At 64.6% G+C, this 14,362-nt stretch overlaps 1 protein-coding gene across 1 annotated transcript; it reads right to left on the reverse strand.

Annotated features, from left to right (window-relative positions):
• Nucleotides 1–964: 964 nt before the first annotated feature.
• ABCD1 (ATP binding cassette subfamily D member 1) lies at nucleotides 965–14,102 on the reverse strand. Its single transcript, XM_037511780.2, has 10 exons — nucleotides 12,794–14,102; nucleotides 10,027–10,207; nucleotides 5,960–6,102; nucleotides 5,711–5,876; nucleotides 5,122–5,216; nucleotides 4,716–4,861; nucleotides 4,192–4,337; nucleotides 2,763–2,847; nucleotides 2,364–2,489; nucleotides 965–2,207 (listed from the first exon to the last, which is right to left on the reverse strand). Exons 1-10 carry the CDS (start codon nucleotides 13,709–13,711, stop codon nucleotides 2,000–2,002), a joined length of 2,214 nt encoding a protein of 737 aa, XP_037367677.1. The 5' UTR covers nucleotides 13,712–14,102; the 3' UTR covers nucleotides 965–1,999.
• Between the last annotated feature and the right edge of the window lie 260 nt (nucleotides 14,103–14,362).

A 14,362-nucleotide genomic window follows, 5' to 3' on the forward strand; every position in this document is an offset into this window, starting at 1 on the left:
TTCATTCAGAATATTGTGGGTTTCCAGAATATCCCATGACCCTGAAGGGAGCCTCGCCCCCACCAGTAGCCTCCATCTCCCACCTCCCAGGTCCCCTCTCTGCTGGTCTCTGCAGATTCAGGGAGGCGCCAGCACCCTGCTGTCCGTGGGGCCTCTCAGCACTGCATCTTGCTGCCTCCCCTCGACCCCCAGGGTAGGGAGCAGAACTTCATTCTTTTTCTCCCTCAACAACCTCCCACTTTTGCTTTGCCCTCGGTGGCTGGGCACTTGGCTTGTTTCCCTCCTAGGCTCCCTCGACCAGGCTGCCGCGCAGGCCTCTGTATGAGGACTTCCATGGGGGCTCCCGCTTAGCTCTCCAGGGCCTGCCTCTCTTCTCCATGGTTCCAAGCTGCTCCCAGCACAATCCTAAGGGCCCTCCAGGCAGCGTCCTTGCTGTCCTATGACCTGATCTTCCGAGGCTTTTCAAGGCCTCTGGAATGAGCCCCGGGCCTCCCTTTCCCTGTCCTTGGCCTTGATATCCTGCATCTCGCTCCGATCCACCCCTGGCCGGGAGGCCTGGAGCTTCCAGTGCCCTCGTGTGGTTGTGCCTGTGTGCTTACGGCTTCTGCACCGCCGCTTTCCTGTGGGCCTAGGGCCTTGGCTGGGCCACGTCAGGCCCCTTCCCTCCCCTGTGCCCCCATCCCCTCTGTGGCTTCGTGTTTTTCCCGGGGTCTCTAGCTCCTTCCGCAGGAACTGGGCGTCGGTCCCCTCCGCCACACCCAAGCACTGGGCCTGAGTCCTGTTTGGGCACCATCATTGCTTTTGCGAAATGGAGTGGCTGAACCCACCTCCCCAACACCAGGTGGGTGGAGCAGGGATGGAGGTGATCCCCCCAGGGTCTCGGAGGGATCCCCACTCCCACCTGCTGCCCTTCCCATCGCTCCCCCACCATCAAAGACTAAGAGGCCAGAAGTAGGATGTAGTTTCCAAGAGACATCTTTACTGAGAGGACCGAGGGAGGCTCCCGGCCGAAGGCTGAGGGCCTGGAAAGGCACACGGCGGCAGCGGGGTCTCCCTCTCGGGCAGGGGCTGGCTGGGCAGAGGCAGCTCCCTGGCTGACCCCTCTTTGGCACTGAGCTGGGAACCCCGGGGCCCTCAACCCCTGGCAGTCCCAGCATCCATCTCCCTTCGGCTGGCCGGGCCCTGGTGGCGGCTGGCAGTGTAGGCTGGTGGGATGACAGGCTGGTTGGGGCAACTCCCAGGCTGGGCCACCCATGGAAGGGCCAGCGCTGGAGCTGCCTCCCTGGCTTGCGGGGGCTTGCACGTTGGCAATCAGGGCGGTTACAACAGGAATGCAATAAATTAGCTTGTAGAGGGAGGGCGACACCCTTGTCATCACTTACTGGTAAACGTGGTGTGGTTCTCTCTCCCTAGGGCTCCTCGGGGCGCCTGGCAGGGAGAGGGCGAGCCCAGGCGTCCTGGGCCCATGTGGCTGCTTCTATGGCAGGAAGGGTGGCCCATGGGTGTGGCACTAGAGGGATGGACTGGGGTCTTCAAGGGTCTGAAGAGGCAGGACCAGGGGACTTGGTCACAGGAGGGGGGCCCCACAGATGCAAGGCTCGGCACAGACTGGCTGGCGGTGTGGGGGGCTCTACCCCCACCGCTCAATGGCTCTGGTGTGGGGTCAGGATTGGGGCCACCTGAGCCCCTCTCCCCCACCACAAAGAAAATAAAGGACTCAGTTACCCTGCCCAGGTCACAGCTGTGGTGGGGGCAGGGGAGGAGCGAGAAGGGCTGGGCCTCGGGCAGGACACTCCACGTGTGCATGCCCAAGGCTGGGGTACAGGGGCAGCACGTGGCTGCAATGGGGGGCATCCTTGCAGCTCGGCCTGGGGCAGGAAGGCCCAGGAGGCAGGAAGGGCATGCGGGGTGGGCCTGGAGCAGGGTGGCAGGGGAGTGGGGTGCTGTTTCCTTCATGTGATCTGAGAGCTTGGGGGGTGGGGGTGCAGGTGAGGCTCTGTCAGGTGGCGGCAGCCCGGAGGGTGCCAGGGCCTTGGCCCAGGATCTGGCAGAGCTCCTGCAGGCGCTGCTGCATTTTGGGAATGCCCGCTAGCTGCTGCTCAAGACGCTGCTTCTCCTCAGTCAGGCTCAAGCGGGCTGCCGAGTCCAGCTTCTCAAACTTCCAGCCGCCCTCCCCGTCGAACTGTAGCAAGTGTGTGTGGTACTTCCTGGCCAGGAGAGGAGCGGGGGCGCAGAGACGAAGGCTGCTGAGCAGGAGCTGGGGACCTCTACCCTGGTTCCCCTGCGCCCCCCTGCGAAGCTGGCGAGGCCTCCCAAGCCCTCCCACTCTTCCACTCCAGCGGGGCCGAGGAGAGGGCACCTACCACAGAGAGGGTCTGTGGGTGATGGAGAGCAGGGCGATGCCTGCGTCCTTGGCGGCCTGGAAGATCTTGCCTTCCACGTCGATGCTGACGGCGCTGGTGCACTCATCCAGGAGGGCATACTTGGGCCTTGGGGGCAGGGCCAAGGGGGCAAGGCTGTGGAACCTTGTGGCCGAGGTCCTGGCCTGGCCCCAGCCTTGAGCCAACCTGATCTGCTCAATTAGCCCCCTAGTCACTCAATTCCTGCCGGGTCAGGTGGGATGGGCCAGGCCTCCTAGTGCTGTGGCCTTCCCCCTTGACCAGGGAGCCCACCTGCTTTTCCACTGGCCTGCAGCACCACCATGATGCCCCATGTTCTCTGCTTCCGGGCCGGGGCAGCAGCGCCCTGGACATGCCACTCACCTGTGGTAGAACATGCGCGCCATCCCGATTCTCTGCTTCTCGCCCCCCGACAAGACATCCTTCCAGTCGCACACAGCCTCCCAGCCTGGGCAGAGCACAAGGAGACTGTTTAATTCAGCAGGGCAAGAGGCAGCAGCAGATGGTATGGCACTGGCTGGTGAGGATGCCCTGGGTGCCCCTCTGTGTGTGGGCAGTACTTTAATACTAAAAAAAATGAGCTATGTGGGTCTCGGGAGACCGGATCTATGCAGAGTTGATCAAGTTCAGACAAGGTCAGGCCGTGACCTGACGCGACAGGATAGCCAGATGAAAAGGGGGGATCTGGGCACAGACACTCCGAGAGGAGATGACGTGCCAGCTCAGGGGAGATGCTGGCACCTTCAAGCCCAGGAGAGAGGCCGGGCTGCACCCCGCTCATGAGGAACCCACCCTGCCCACACCTGAATCTCGGACTCCCGGCCCCCAGAAACGGGCGGCAGCCCATTTCTACACTCCCCGGTGTGGGCAGGGCGGTTCCCACAGCCCACGTAGGCCTATGGCCTAATGGGTACTAATACAGCCATCCAACAACGTCGTCACTGGACAGCAGATGGTTCTGCCCAGCCCCAGGGAGGGAGCCTCAGTCAGAGCCACCAGGCCTGTCACCAGCTGCTGCCCACCATGCCCTACGTCCCCGAAGGCCTGGGCACTTTGCTTTGGCTGGGCACGTGGTGGCTGCCCACAGTCTCAAGTGGGAGGTCTGAGGCCTGGGTTTAGCTGGCCCTACGCGGCAGCCTGTTTGTCAGATGTCACCACTGAGACCGGATCCCAGACCCCCCAGCTCCTCCAGGCTCAGTGGGCTTTGGCACGCTGCCTGACAAACCCTGACGCAGGCCTCTTACCCCCAGCCTGTCATGTCTCCCATGGTCTATCCCAGGAGGCCACCCGCTTAGGTTCCTGTCAAAAACCTGGGTGTCCTGCCCCTCCGCTCTGCCCTCTGTCCTTGCCCTGCCCATCTGGCTGCCCTGCCTGGCCCCTTGCGCTGTGTTCATCCTGAAATGTGAAAGTGATTTGTCACCTGCCGCCTAAAGTCTGCCAAAGCTCACTCGCCCCCCATCAGGGAAAGCCCTGGCTCCCTGCCTGGCCCAGTGGGTCCTCCGTGAGTTGGACCCTCGCTGCCACCCAGCTGCAGAGCCCACAGAGGGTGAGTGTCCTCGCCGCCCGCCTCCCCCCCATCCCCACCACAGCTCCCTAGCCCCTTCCCAGTGCACTCAGCCCCCAGGGCACGTGCTGACGGCCAGGCCTCCTGCAGGTGCAACTGCCCAAGGTACCCAGCACTTTGGACTCCTGGACACTGGGGCCATCGGCAGCCCCCGGGCCAGGCAGGTGTGGGGACAAGCTGGCACAGGTTGTCCAACAAGGACCAGAGCGAAGGGCGCCGTCTGCCTACCTCCCTCACGCTGCAGGATATGTAGCAGGTGCACTGTGTCCAGGATGGCCTCTAGGTGCTGCTCGGTGTAGCCCTTGCGCCGCATGTCCTGTGCCGAGTCTGGGTAGATGACCTGGTCGCGCAGGGAGCCCACGGACATGTAGGGCCTGTGGGCAAGTCGTGTGTCCGGCGAGGGAGGCTGACCCTACTTCGCGAGGCTCTGCCACAGGCCCACCGCACGGTGCCTCTACAGCCCTCTGCTCAGGCTGCGCTCACCCCGCCACACGCGCGGCCACCCACCCCACAACTCCATCCCCATCCGTGCACACCATCATGCGCCATGCGCCCCACGCCCTGCACGCTGTGTCCTGCACACTCGACACAGCCTCACATGTGGACACACATGCCGGGCGCAGCATGCACGCCCTGTGTGCACACGCCCTGGGCACGCCCCCACGCCTGCTGGCCTCTCTCAGGCTCCAAACTCTGCCTGTCCCAGGCATCAGGCTGCACGGGGGTAGAGGTGCGTGCAAGCTGGGGCTCACCTCTGAGGGATGTAGAACATGCGCTGGGGTGGTGGCTTGTAGAGCACCCCGCCATAGGTGGGCCAGAGCCCCCCCAGGATCCGGAAGAGCGAGCTCTTGCCGCAGCCATTGGGGCCGGTGATGAGCAGATGCATGCCCTCCTCCACCTGCAGAGGCAGCAGGTGCTAGGTGGGGGCTCCCCTCCCGCCACCCTGACAGTCCCATGTCCACGCTAAGGGTTGGCCATTCCCCTTCTCGTGGGAAGGGGCCAAGGTCCGGGGAGGAGGGCCGGCCTCTGGAGCCCTGCCCAAGTGGCTTTGGGCCCCTGGCTGGATGCCAAGGGCTGGGCTTTGGATGCAGAGGGCTTGGCCCTGGCTTGGCCCCACCCCATTTGCACTTCGGTGACACCCTGTCCTACTGGGCTCACCTTGATGTTGAGGCTGGCCACCACCACCTCCCCGCTGGGCGTGATGATGGGGATGTTCTCACAAACAATACCCTGCTCCACGTCCACCACCTGGCCTAGAGGGAGGAAACGTGGGCAGGGCAGCAGTGGGCAGTGCTCTCTGCCTTGCGCTGGGTCCTGTGTAGCCCTCCTGCTGCCCTTCCTGGCTCCCCACCCCTAACACCATGCCAGTGCATGGTCCAGAGCCCCTGGGAGTGCAGTGGGTTGCCCCTCCCACCCTTGGCACTGTGCGCTGGGCGGGGGGTGGTAAGGCCACAGCTCTGGCCTTCGGCACCCAGGGCAGGGGTCACCCTGCCCCACAGCCCTCTGCATGGGCCGCTCTGGGGCTTGGGCTCCCGCTGTAGTTTGGAGCTTTCCCTTGCTGTCCTGTGTGGTGAGTGATCCCCTCCACTCAGGGACCACAACCCCCTCTTCTGCAAAGAGAAGCCCGGGCCAGGGCATACAGGAGCGGGGGCACGGGGAGGTGGCAGCACCAGTCAAAGCCCGGCTCTCTGGGTGGACGGGGAGGTGCCTGGGGTGGGGCGGGGGCCCAGCCCGCACGCGCCCTTACCTCGGATCTGCAGGGGCCCCTCTGCACGGACCCCTGACCCCAAGGCTCCGGCTCCCACCTGCGCGGCTTCCGGCCCCCCCGGCCTTTTGAAGCGGCAGTGGCGGACGTCCTCGAACACCCGGAACATCTCGTGCACCCGGGCAGTGTAGCCGGCCAGCTCCGTGACCTGCGGGGAGGGTGCTGCTCAGTGCCCAGCCGGGTGGGGGCAGGACTGTGCAGGCGCGGGTGCGGGTGGGGGCACGTGGGCACCTCCTTGTAGGATGACATGATCCGCTCGATGGCATCGGCTGCAGCAGTGAGGAGGTTGCGGGCGATAGTGAAGGCTTCCGTGCGCTCGCTCACCAGCTCCTCTTCCCTCCGCTCCAAGGCGGCCTTCTTCACAGAGTCAGAGTCTGCAGGCAGTGCAGGGGGCAGGAGGGCAGAAAGTCAGCACCGAGCTGCCGGGGAGGGCAGTCTGTTGAGGGCACAGCAGGGCACCGGGCATGCGCGAGAGTGGAGCCTACAGAGCTCGGAGCAGGATGCGGCACTGCGCCGCACGCGACAGCAGGCACGCGCAAGGACGCGCAGACCCCGGAGCTGCCTGGCGCCGGAGGGCGCCTGGGCACCCGAGGCCACAGTCCAGAAAGTGGACGGGACGCCGGGGCCGGGAGGGGCCGTCCACAGACCCCGCGACCGGAAAGGCCCTCGCGCGACAGTTCAACTTCAGGCCCGCAGCGAAGCGGCGAGCGGCGGACTCGCCCACGGGCAGAGGCTCGGAATTGTCAGGAAGCGCCAGTAAGCCCAGGACAGGCCGCTCCCTGGCCCTGGGGGCGCCGCCACCAGGGGACAGCCTTGTGCTGGCTGAGGTGGCCGGAATTCAAAACAGATGACAACAGCAAGTGTGGGGCGGAAGCGGAGGCTGGAAACCCCCGCGCTGCTGGCAGGGCCCCGGCCCCGGCCCCGCCGCACTTCCTCCAACAGGGAGACGCGACTCCGGCAACTGCGGCCCCGGCCACCAGGGGGCGACCGCGAGGGACGGCGGCCCTCGGCAGGGAACACGCTGCGCAGCCTCAAGGAGGGACCAGCGGCAGGTCCCCCCACGCTGTACAGGGCGCTTCGCGGCACCGCGAGGAGCGAAAGGCTGTGCCCCTGCGGGAGGCCGAGGCTCAGACACAGAGAGGAGCTGCGAGGTGCTGGGGCTGGGGGTGACCGCGACAGGATGGGGATTCCTTCTGAGGTGTTGAGGTGCTCAGGACCCAGTGGTGATGCCTGCAAAACCTGGCCAGTGGAACGCACGTACCTGAAAAGGCTGCGCTGCATGGAGCGCTAGCGACACTGGCGCTCAGACCCCGGAGGAGCCAGCAGGCGTCCGACTGCCCTTCCCGTGGACAGCTGGCGCGGGGCCCGCTCGGCCTGCCTTCGGCACTGGCCCAGGGCTGCCACAGCCTCGAGCCTCTCGAACACAAACACCCACTGGCGAACCTCCACCGGGCGCCCCGCATCCCCCTCATTTCCCCTGCACTGTGCCGACCCCTCCTCTAGCGGGCCCCCCTCCACCGGGTGGAAGGAAAGGTTTTGTGAAGGCAAATGTCAATCTCCAGGTGGGGGCGTCAGGGGTGGGAAAAGACTCAGGGCAGATGGTGTCTAGCGCAGCGTGGGGTGCCAGGGCACCTGGCTGCACCTCTGAGGCCTGGCCTAGGAAACCAGGGAAATGAACAGGATGGGGTGGCATTGACCCAACAGTCTAAAGTCTGAATGTGGCCCCAGGGACATGCCCCCAGCAGGCAGAAGGGACAGAACAGAGCACAGGTGCTGGGGTGTCCTGGCAACAGCTGGTACCTCCTTGGAGGCAGGACTCATTGATGCTACAGCTTCCCTTGAAGGCCAGGCAGATAAGCCAGGGTCCTGAGGGGAACACCCAGCAGCTGTGAGGGCAGGCCCTCCCCCCATCTTGGGCTTGGGCCCTGCAACCTCCAGCAGCCTCCTGAGATGCCAGAGGGCAGAGATGGGAGTCTTCCCCAAAGACAAGGCCCTGCCTCCTTCTCTACCCCCGAGCTCTCAGCCTCCTTGAAGGAGTTAGAGCCCTCACCAGCCACCGGTCCTGGGAACACAGCAGGGACAACACCGAGTCTCCACCCTCGTTGAGCTCAGTCTAAAGCAGCAAGACAGAGGGTAAAGCAGCTAGGGACACAAAGGTCTGGCTCCTGGTGGGTAGGGTGTACAGCTCAGCTAGATGAGGCGGACCCACAGGATGCCAGAGGGACAAGCATTCCTGGCAGACAGCAGCATGTGCTACGGCCCTGAGGCAGAAGCGGGCCTGGTATTTGGGGCAGTAACAAGGAGGCCAGGAGGGTGGAAGTGGGAGGGAGCAAGGGAGACAGGAGCACCTTACCTCTTCCAAGGTAAGTGACCCTAAGGGCGCTGAGGCCCAGACAGGAGTCGGTCAAGCCAGGCGTAACAGAGGCTCCAAAAAGCCCCAGGCCTTCAGAGGAGGCAGAGGTCTTGGGGACTGGACAGGTCATGCTGTGCCCAGAGCCAGTGGGGAGGCAAGTGGCTGCGGGCAAGGTCCTGAGGTCTGGTGTCTGCGCCTAAATCAAGGCCGCCCTGTCTGTGGGCCCTCGGTGGAAAGCAACTCCCCCCCCCCACCCCACCTATTCGATCCTTGTGCTTGCGGGTCACCGAGAGCGGGAACTGCTGACAGGGAGAGAAGCAAGGCCAGTTCTCAGGCTGCAACGGTCAGGCTCTCTTGCAACCTCACAAAACCCTTCCTACCAAACCACAAAAAATCTAACACCTTTTAAAGCGAGCTATTCTCGAGGGAAAGCAAGAGGGGTCCTGGCAGCAACAGGAGGGCCCCCACCCCCAACCTGGGAGAAGACAGGGAAGCTCTGGGCACAGAGCTGGGACTCTGGGTGCCCTGGACCAAAGGCATCTTCTAGGGTTTGCCATTGGGAGTGTGGGGTTGCCCCAAGTCTAGGAACGCCTCTTCCCAAGCTGGGAAGCGAACGTGAAAATGGCCTCCGCTGGCTGATGACCACACGCTCAGGCGGGCACTAGCGGTTGCCACCCACCATGCGCGAAGACCGGCCGATGGCAGATGGAGTTTAGTCCCCCAGGACTTCCGATAGCCGCGCCGCCAGCTAGAGACCCGGAGCTGCACGATTACCTGACGCGCAGCAGAGGTGTGAAGTCAGACACGGACAGAAAGAGTCTACGATTTCCACTCGAGTAAGAGAACTTCTACAAATCTCTACTTGACAGACAGTCATTTAGAACTTATAGAAAGTCGCTGGGAAAACAAGAAAAATCAGAGGCAGCCAAGCAGAATCCCAGGGAATGAGCGTGGGAGGAGGAGCGGGCAGGTGGGCAAGGGAGGGGAACGAAACAGAGGGGGGCGGTCCTGCAGGAAAGAGGCAGTCCCTGAGAAATTTCCAGAAGGATGGAAAAATCTGAATATTCCAAGACTTGAACCAACAAGTCTCAAGCAAGATAAACAGAAGCCTGCAGGTGAAGCCTGTGCAGGAGCAGTGCCCAATGCCAACGAGCCAGCCTGCGTCCCAGCAGCCCTGCGGCCAGCACCAGGGCAGGGCTGGGCACCATCCGCTCAGTTTCCCAATAGACAATGGAATAGCGGCTGCGGGCAGGCGGAGAGGCCGTCAAGTCCGTCCCCACACCCAACGAGACTTTGCTCGGGGACGAAGGGTGACAGGAGACATTTTTCAAACAAGACAATCAAGAAGTTCACACCAAGAGAGCCTGGGAGGAAGGACTTTTCAGGGATTTCTCTCTGGAAGGAAGTCACTGGGCAGCGGGAGGGTGCGGTGGGCCAAGGACTGGGTGGGCACAGGGCTGAATGACCCGCACACCCGCATGAAGCCACAGTGAGTCCAGAGGTACTTCCCCTCAGGCCTCCCCGCCTCCCTGCTGCCTCTGGGCAGTCTGCCTGGAGAAGCCGCCCTGAGCCTGGGGCTGCTGAGCAGGCAGGGCCTGGGGGTGCCCTCTGTGGCCATGGGGCTGTTCTAGGGGTGTCGAAGCCCAGGCCCAGCCTTGAGGGCCTTCCCCTGCCCTCTCACCTCCAATTTGCCGTTGGGTTGAGGACAGGGACAGACGGCAGGGCTGCACGCCCCTGGGGAAGGGGTCTGAGGTACAGTGGGTCCCAGGAGTCAGCAGAGGGGGTCCCGGGAATGTGGGGTGATGCACTCCGAGGACGGGGAGGCAGCGAGGAGCTGCAGGACAGGATGACCGCTGGGCCTCTGTCCCCAGGGGCAGGGGGCCAACTGAGCCAGGGGCCCCCCAGAGCCTGACACCCTGCCCGCTCCCAAGGGGCTGGCTCTCACCTGCCTCTGAATAGCCGGTGGCAGTGATGATGGGCACGGCCACCATGAGCAGGCCCGAAGCGCTCCACACGTACTTCATGAGGAACTGCTCCAGCATCACGTACCACAGGCGCTCCAGCAGGATGAGGTTGATCTGCGAGGCCAGGTCGCCGTAGCAGCGCCGCAGCAGGGCCAGCTCCACCTGCCAGGGAACATGGCAAGGCTTGCTGGTGAGAGCAGTGAGGGTGGGGCCAGCGCCCCCACCCCCGCCTTCCAATCATTGTGACAAAGACGAGAGCTGGGGGCTACGATGGAGCCACGTTTACAGGGTACCCGTCTCAATTGGGGGGGTGTCTAGAATGGCCTGATGTCCCAGAACCAGGGTGCAGCGATGAAGATGGGGCCTGCCCCTCCACCTTCTGAGGCCTACTCCTATCCTCTTTCCAGTCCCCCTCTAGTTGGGACCCTCACCCTGCCCCCGCCCCGGCGCAGCAGATGCTGGATGCGGGCTAAATAGTTGAGCCGAGAGCAGGGTCTGCCCTAAACCCAGCAACAGCGGCCCAGGAGCAAAATGGCCAGTTCTTGCCTTGGTGGGACTTGATTCCACAGTTTCTACCTGCTGAGACCCCTCCTACCCTACTTCCCCACAGTGCCTCGGGGTTGTCCACCAGCACCTGGAGGGTGAGGGCGCGCCCCCTAATAGACAGCCTGCCTCAGGCGACGATGATGCTGCCTGCCAAACGCGCAGCAGTGTCTTGCTCCAGTCCCCTCCCTGCGCTGGTCACGGCCTGCCCTCTCAGGATGGGGACAGGTGGGGAAGAGGCCCGTGCACGGCCTGGAGGAGAGATGGCAGCAGCAGTGGCGGGGGGTGGGGGGGGGGGGGGGCGCAGCTCGCAGGGTCAGCTTTCCCGGCTCAGTACGGGGGTGCGTATCCCTGCCTACCCACCGACTGACCACAGGGCCCGGCCCAGCAAGGTTCCCTTTGACAAGAGCTTTCACACCCACTCCCCACCTGCGAGTCCCCATGTGTGACCATGGGTAATCTGCCCAGCTCACACAGCCTGGGGCAGCAAGAGGGGTGGAATTCAGAGCACACTGGCAGGCCATTAGGAGAAGCAGATTCTCGTAAGCGATGCTGTGACTTACTAAGCAAGGTTTACCTGGGTCTCAAGTCAACAAGAGCTTGCGCGCACACGGGCATGTGCACCTGTACGTGTGTGCAGGCATGCACATCTACACGAGCCCGCTGAAATCCCTATCTGCCCTCCTGCGGGGCGGTCACCTCTGACCCGACCTGTTATCTGACCCTGGCTCAGTATGCCTGGGGGCAGCAGCCAAGGGACTGGGGGTGTGGTGGGCTGCCCCCGACACTGCTTTCCAGTCCTCTGGCCTCACACACGTGGGCCCTCCTCCTGGAGCAGCACATCCTCCCAGTGAGCGTGAATTCCTGAAAGTGGTCCCAAGGGAGAGCCATCAACTCCTCCCTGCTCCTGCAAAGCTTGGCCTGGCCTCAGGGCCAATCTCCCCACGCCCCATCTCCTATGCTAATGCCAGCACAACTGCTCCTAGCACCCTCGAGATCCCCACTCATGACTCACGCTGGGAGCCGGCAGCAGTGCCAGCAGGTGCGGACAGTGTAGCTGCGGGTAATGTGCCAAGCACCTCACCTAAGGCCAAGGAGGCTTGCCCCGGTCCTGTGGCCCAGCGTGCTGAGAGGTAAGGAGGGGGCTGCAGCTGCCGACAGGCCGCCGGCTCAGAACCTGGTACACTCCCACAGTTCAGAGACAAGCCTTTCAAAATCAGGCAGAGGCTTGCTCCTCTGCCCAGTGCACAGCCAATGACACAGGGTCCCAGGCCTGAGGCCACCTGACCCAGGGAGGACACACAGGCCTTCAGGAGATGGATGCCATTGCGCCCCTCCCCCACCCAGGCCTCAGAACCGAAACCAGAGTCACCGCCCAGCGCAGCGTGCAGGGCCGGAGGCAGCTGCAACCCCAGGCACAAGGAAGGGGAGGGGCTGAGGCGAGATAAAGGGAGCACTGGCCTGCAGTGACCTTTTCCCAGCACAGGCAGGCCCAGGCCCACCAGGAGCCGCATGCCTGGGGCCCAGGCGGAAGGGCGGCCACACTGTGGCAGGGTGGCCAGGAAGTGTGTCCGCCCAGGTGGCGGCCCAAGCCTGCTTCAGGGCTGTGGCCAAGCCGGCAGTCAGGTGGGCCCCAGGGCTCAGGCTGAGGAGGCCTTGACCCCGGAGCTCTGCCGCTGCCGCTGCCGCTTGCGGCCGCCTCCCTGGTTGTTGCTCGTTAACCTCCGCTTGGGCTGAGTCATGCCCATAATGCCCGCCTGCCCAGCCGGGCTGGACGCCGGCTTTCAAAGGGCCTGGGGGGCGGGCCCAGGAGGGGCTGGGTGGCAGGCCATGTCCCACTGCCCCTGCTCCCATGTGGCAGGAGCCCCTCCCGGCTGGCTGGAGAAATGGGGTGGGCCAGCAGTCTCAAACCGCTAGGATCCACAGCTCTGAGGCCGGGACCAGCTCCTCATGGAGGAGGAGAGGAAGCAGAAGTGGCCTGGAGCAAGCAGGCCACTGGCCCAGGCCTATCCCCACCCAGCCTTCCTGCTTCTCCATTTCTGTGCTCAAGTCCCTGCTACCCCAGGCCCTGGCCACCCCCAGACCTCTCTCCCGTGACCTGCCCACCCTCTGGCACTAGCCCCAACCAGCCCTGGGCCTTTCCTGATGGTCACGGCCTTCCAGCCCCACGCTTTCTTCCAGGCCCTGCACCATGACCTGCCCCACCTCATGGCCCCCATAGAAGGCGATCTCCTCTGAGTTGGCCACCACACGAGAGTGCATGTAGCGCAGCTCCCCCTTCCTCCGTGCCTCCTCTGCCACCAGCTCCCCAAACTTGGGTGAGAAGGCTCGCAGCACGTTGGCTGTGAGGAACACCACAAGGCCAGCGATGGCCGAGGGCCAGGCTGTGCCGGCCCCACGGGAGCGGGCCGCCCGAATCAAGGTGTAAGCAGTCACGGCCACGTCCAGGAGCGGCTTGGTCAGGTTGGAGTAGAGGTGGGCCACGGAGGCTGCAAAGGTCACCATGTCGTCGGTCAGGGACTGGTCAGGGTTGCGAAGGCGCCCGTCCATGTTGCTGACTCGGTAGTAGGTCTGCTGGGAAAAGTAGAGACCGTAGGCATGGGCCACTAGACGGCTGCGGAAGGACAAGGCCAGCTGGCCCTCCAAGTAGCGGATGGCACTGTTGATGAAGGTGGCAGGCAGCGCGATGAGGAGCCACTGCAGGAGCTGCCAGCCGAAGGCCCCTGGGTCCTTGCGCACAATGCAGCGGGCCAGCCGGCCGTCCAGGCGGGCCACGTACACGGACAGGAAAGTCCGGCTCACCAGCGCGGCGGAGTGCAGTGCGAGCAGCCCCGTCTCCCGGCACAGGATCCTGGGGAAGAGCAGCCGCAGGAGCCACAAGAGTCGCTGCACGAACACCCGGTTCACGCCTGCCTTGGCAGTGGTGGTGGCAGCGGAGGTCCCGGAGGCCTCCTGCGTGGACACTCCTGTGGTCCCTGGCCCCTGAGGGCCCCTCGCTGGAGCCAGGCACTGCCGTACCAAGGGGTAGATTTTGTGGGCTCCATAGGCCGTGAGGGCCAGGATCACTGCTGTGCGCTTCAGCGTGGTCACGCGAGAGGACCGGGGGGTGGAGAGCACCGGCATGTCCCCTGGGCTGGACGCACTGGGCTGGCACCGGTGCCTGAGGCAGCCGGCGAGGCTGGTGGCGGCTGCTCTGACCCCAGGCTTGTTGTCTAGGCAATTAGAAAACTGGTCTTGGTCCCTGGGACTGCCGCTCTCGGCCACCGGGGCGGTGCTGGGGCCCCTGGTGCGGTGAGCTCAGGGCCCTCCAGGGTCGCGGCCTCTTCGGGGCTGCCGAGGCCGAGGCACTTGTCAGTCCCCTGGTCCTGGGGTCAGGGCCTCGAGAGGGCCCGGGCAGAGAGGGCGTCTCTTCCTCTCACCTCTCCTCCTCCTCCTCCTCCTCCTGCCCCGGGGGCGCCCCTTCCCGGGGCACCAGGCGCGTCCGTCCGCTCCACAGCCCGGCCGAAGCGACAGTGACTCCGCCACCCGCCTGGAGTCCCCACCCACCCACCCTCCTCAGGGGCGAGCCGGGGGAAGGGGAGGAGGCGGAGGTGGGGCGGGAGGAGGAGCCGGGCGCTGGCCGGCCCCACCCCGTTCTCGCCCCGCGCTCGGGCCCTGCGCCTTCCCCTACCACAGAGACGCACAGAGCGCGGGCTAGACGAGCGGCGGTGGCCTTGACCCTGGGGCCCGCCCCGCCCCTGCGCGCTCCGGGCGCCGCCGCCAGGCCCCTCGGGC

The sequence above is a fragment of the Talpa occidentalis genome, unplaced genomic scaffold (assembly GCF_014898055.3).
Source record: "Talpa occidentalis isolate TD23 unplaced genomic scaffold, MPIMG_talOcc4v2.1 talOcc4.15, whole genome shotgun sequence".
NCBI classification, from domain to species: Eukaryota; Metazoa; Chordata; class Mammalia; order Eulipotyphla; family Talpidae; genus Talpa; species Talpa occidentalis.

What these genes read in the sequence shown, in the direction of transcription:
- ABCD1 (XM_037511780.2), bottom strand. Translation starts at nt 13,711, where the DNA reads ATGCCGGTGCTCTCCACCCCCCGGTCCTCTCGCGTGACCACGCTGAAG. An exon ending in TATCCTGCAGCGTGAGGGAG is followed by an intron (nt 2,848 to 4,191) that starts GTAGGCAGACGG and finishes TGCTCTGCCCAG; the next exon opens with GCTGGGAGGCTGTGTGCGAC. An exon ending in ACCCACAGACCCTCTCTGTG is followed by an intron (nt 2,208 to 2,363) that starts GTAGGTGCCCTC and finishes TCTCCTGGCCAG; the next exon opens with GAAGTACCACACACACTTGC.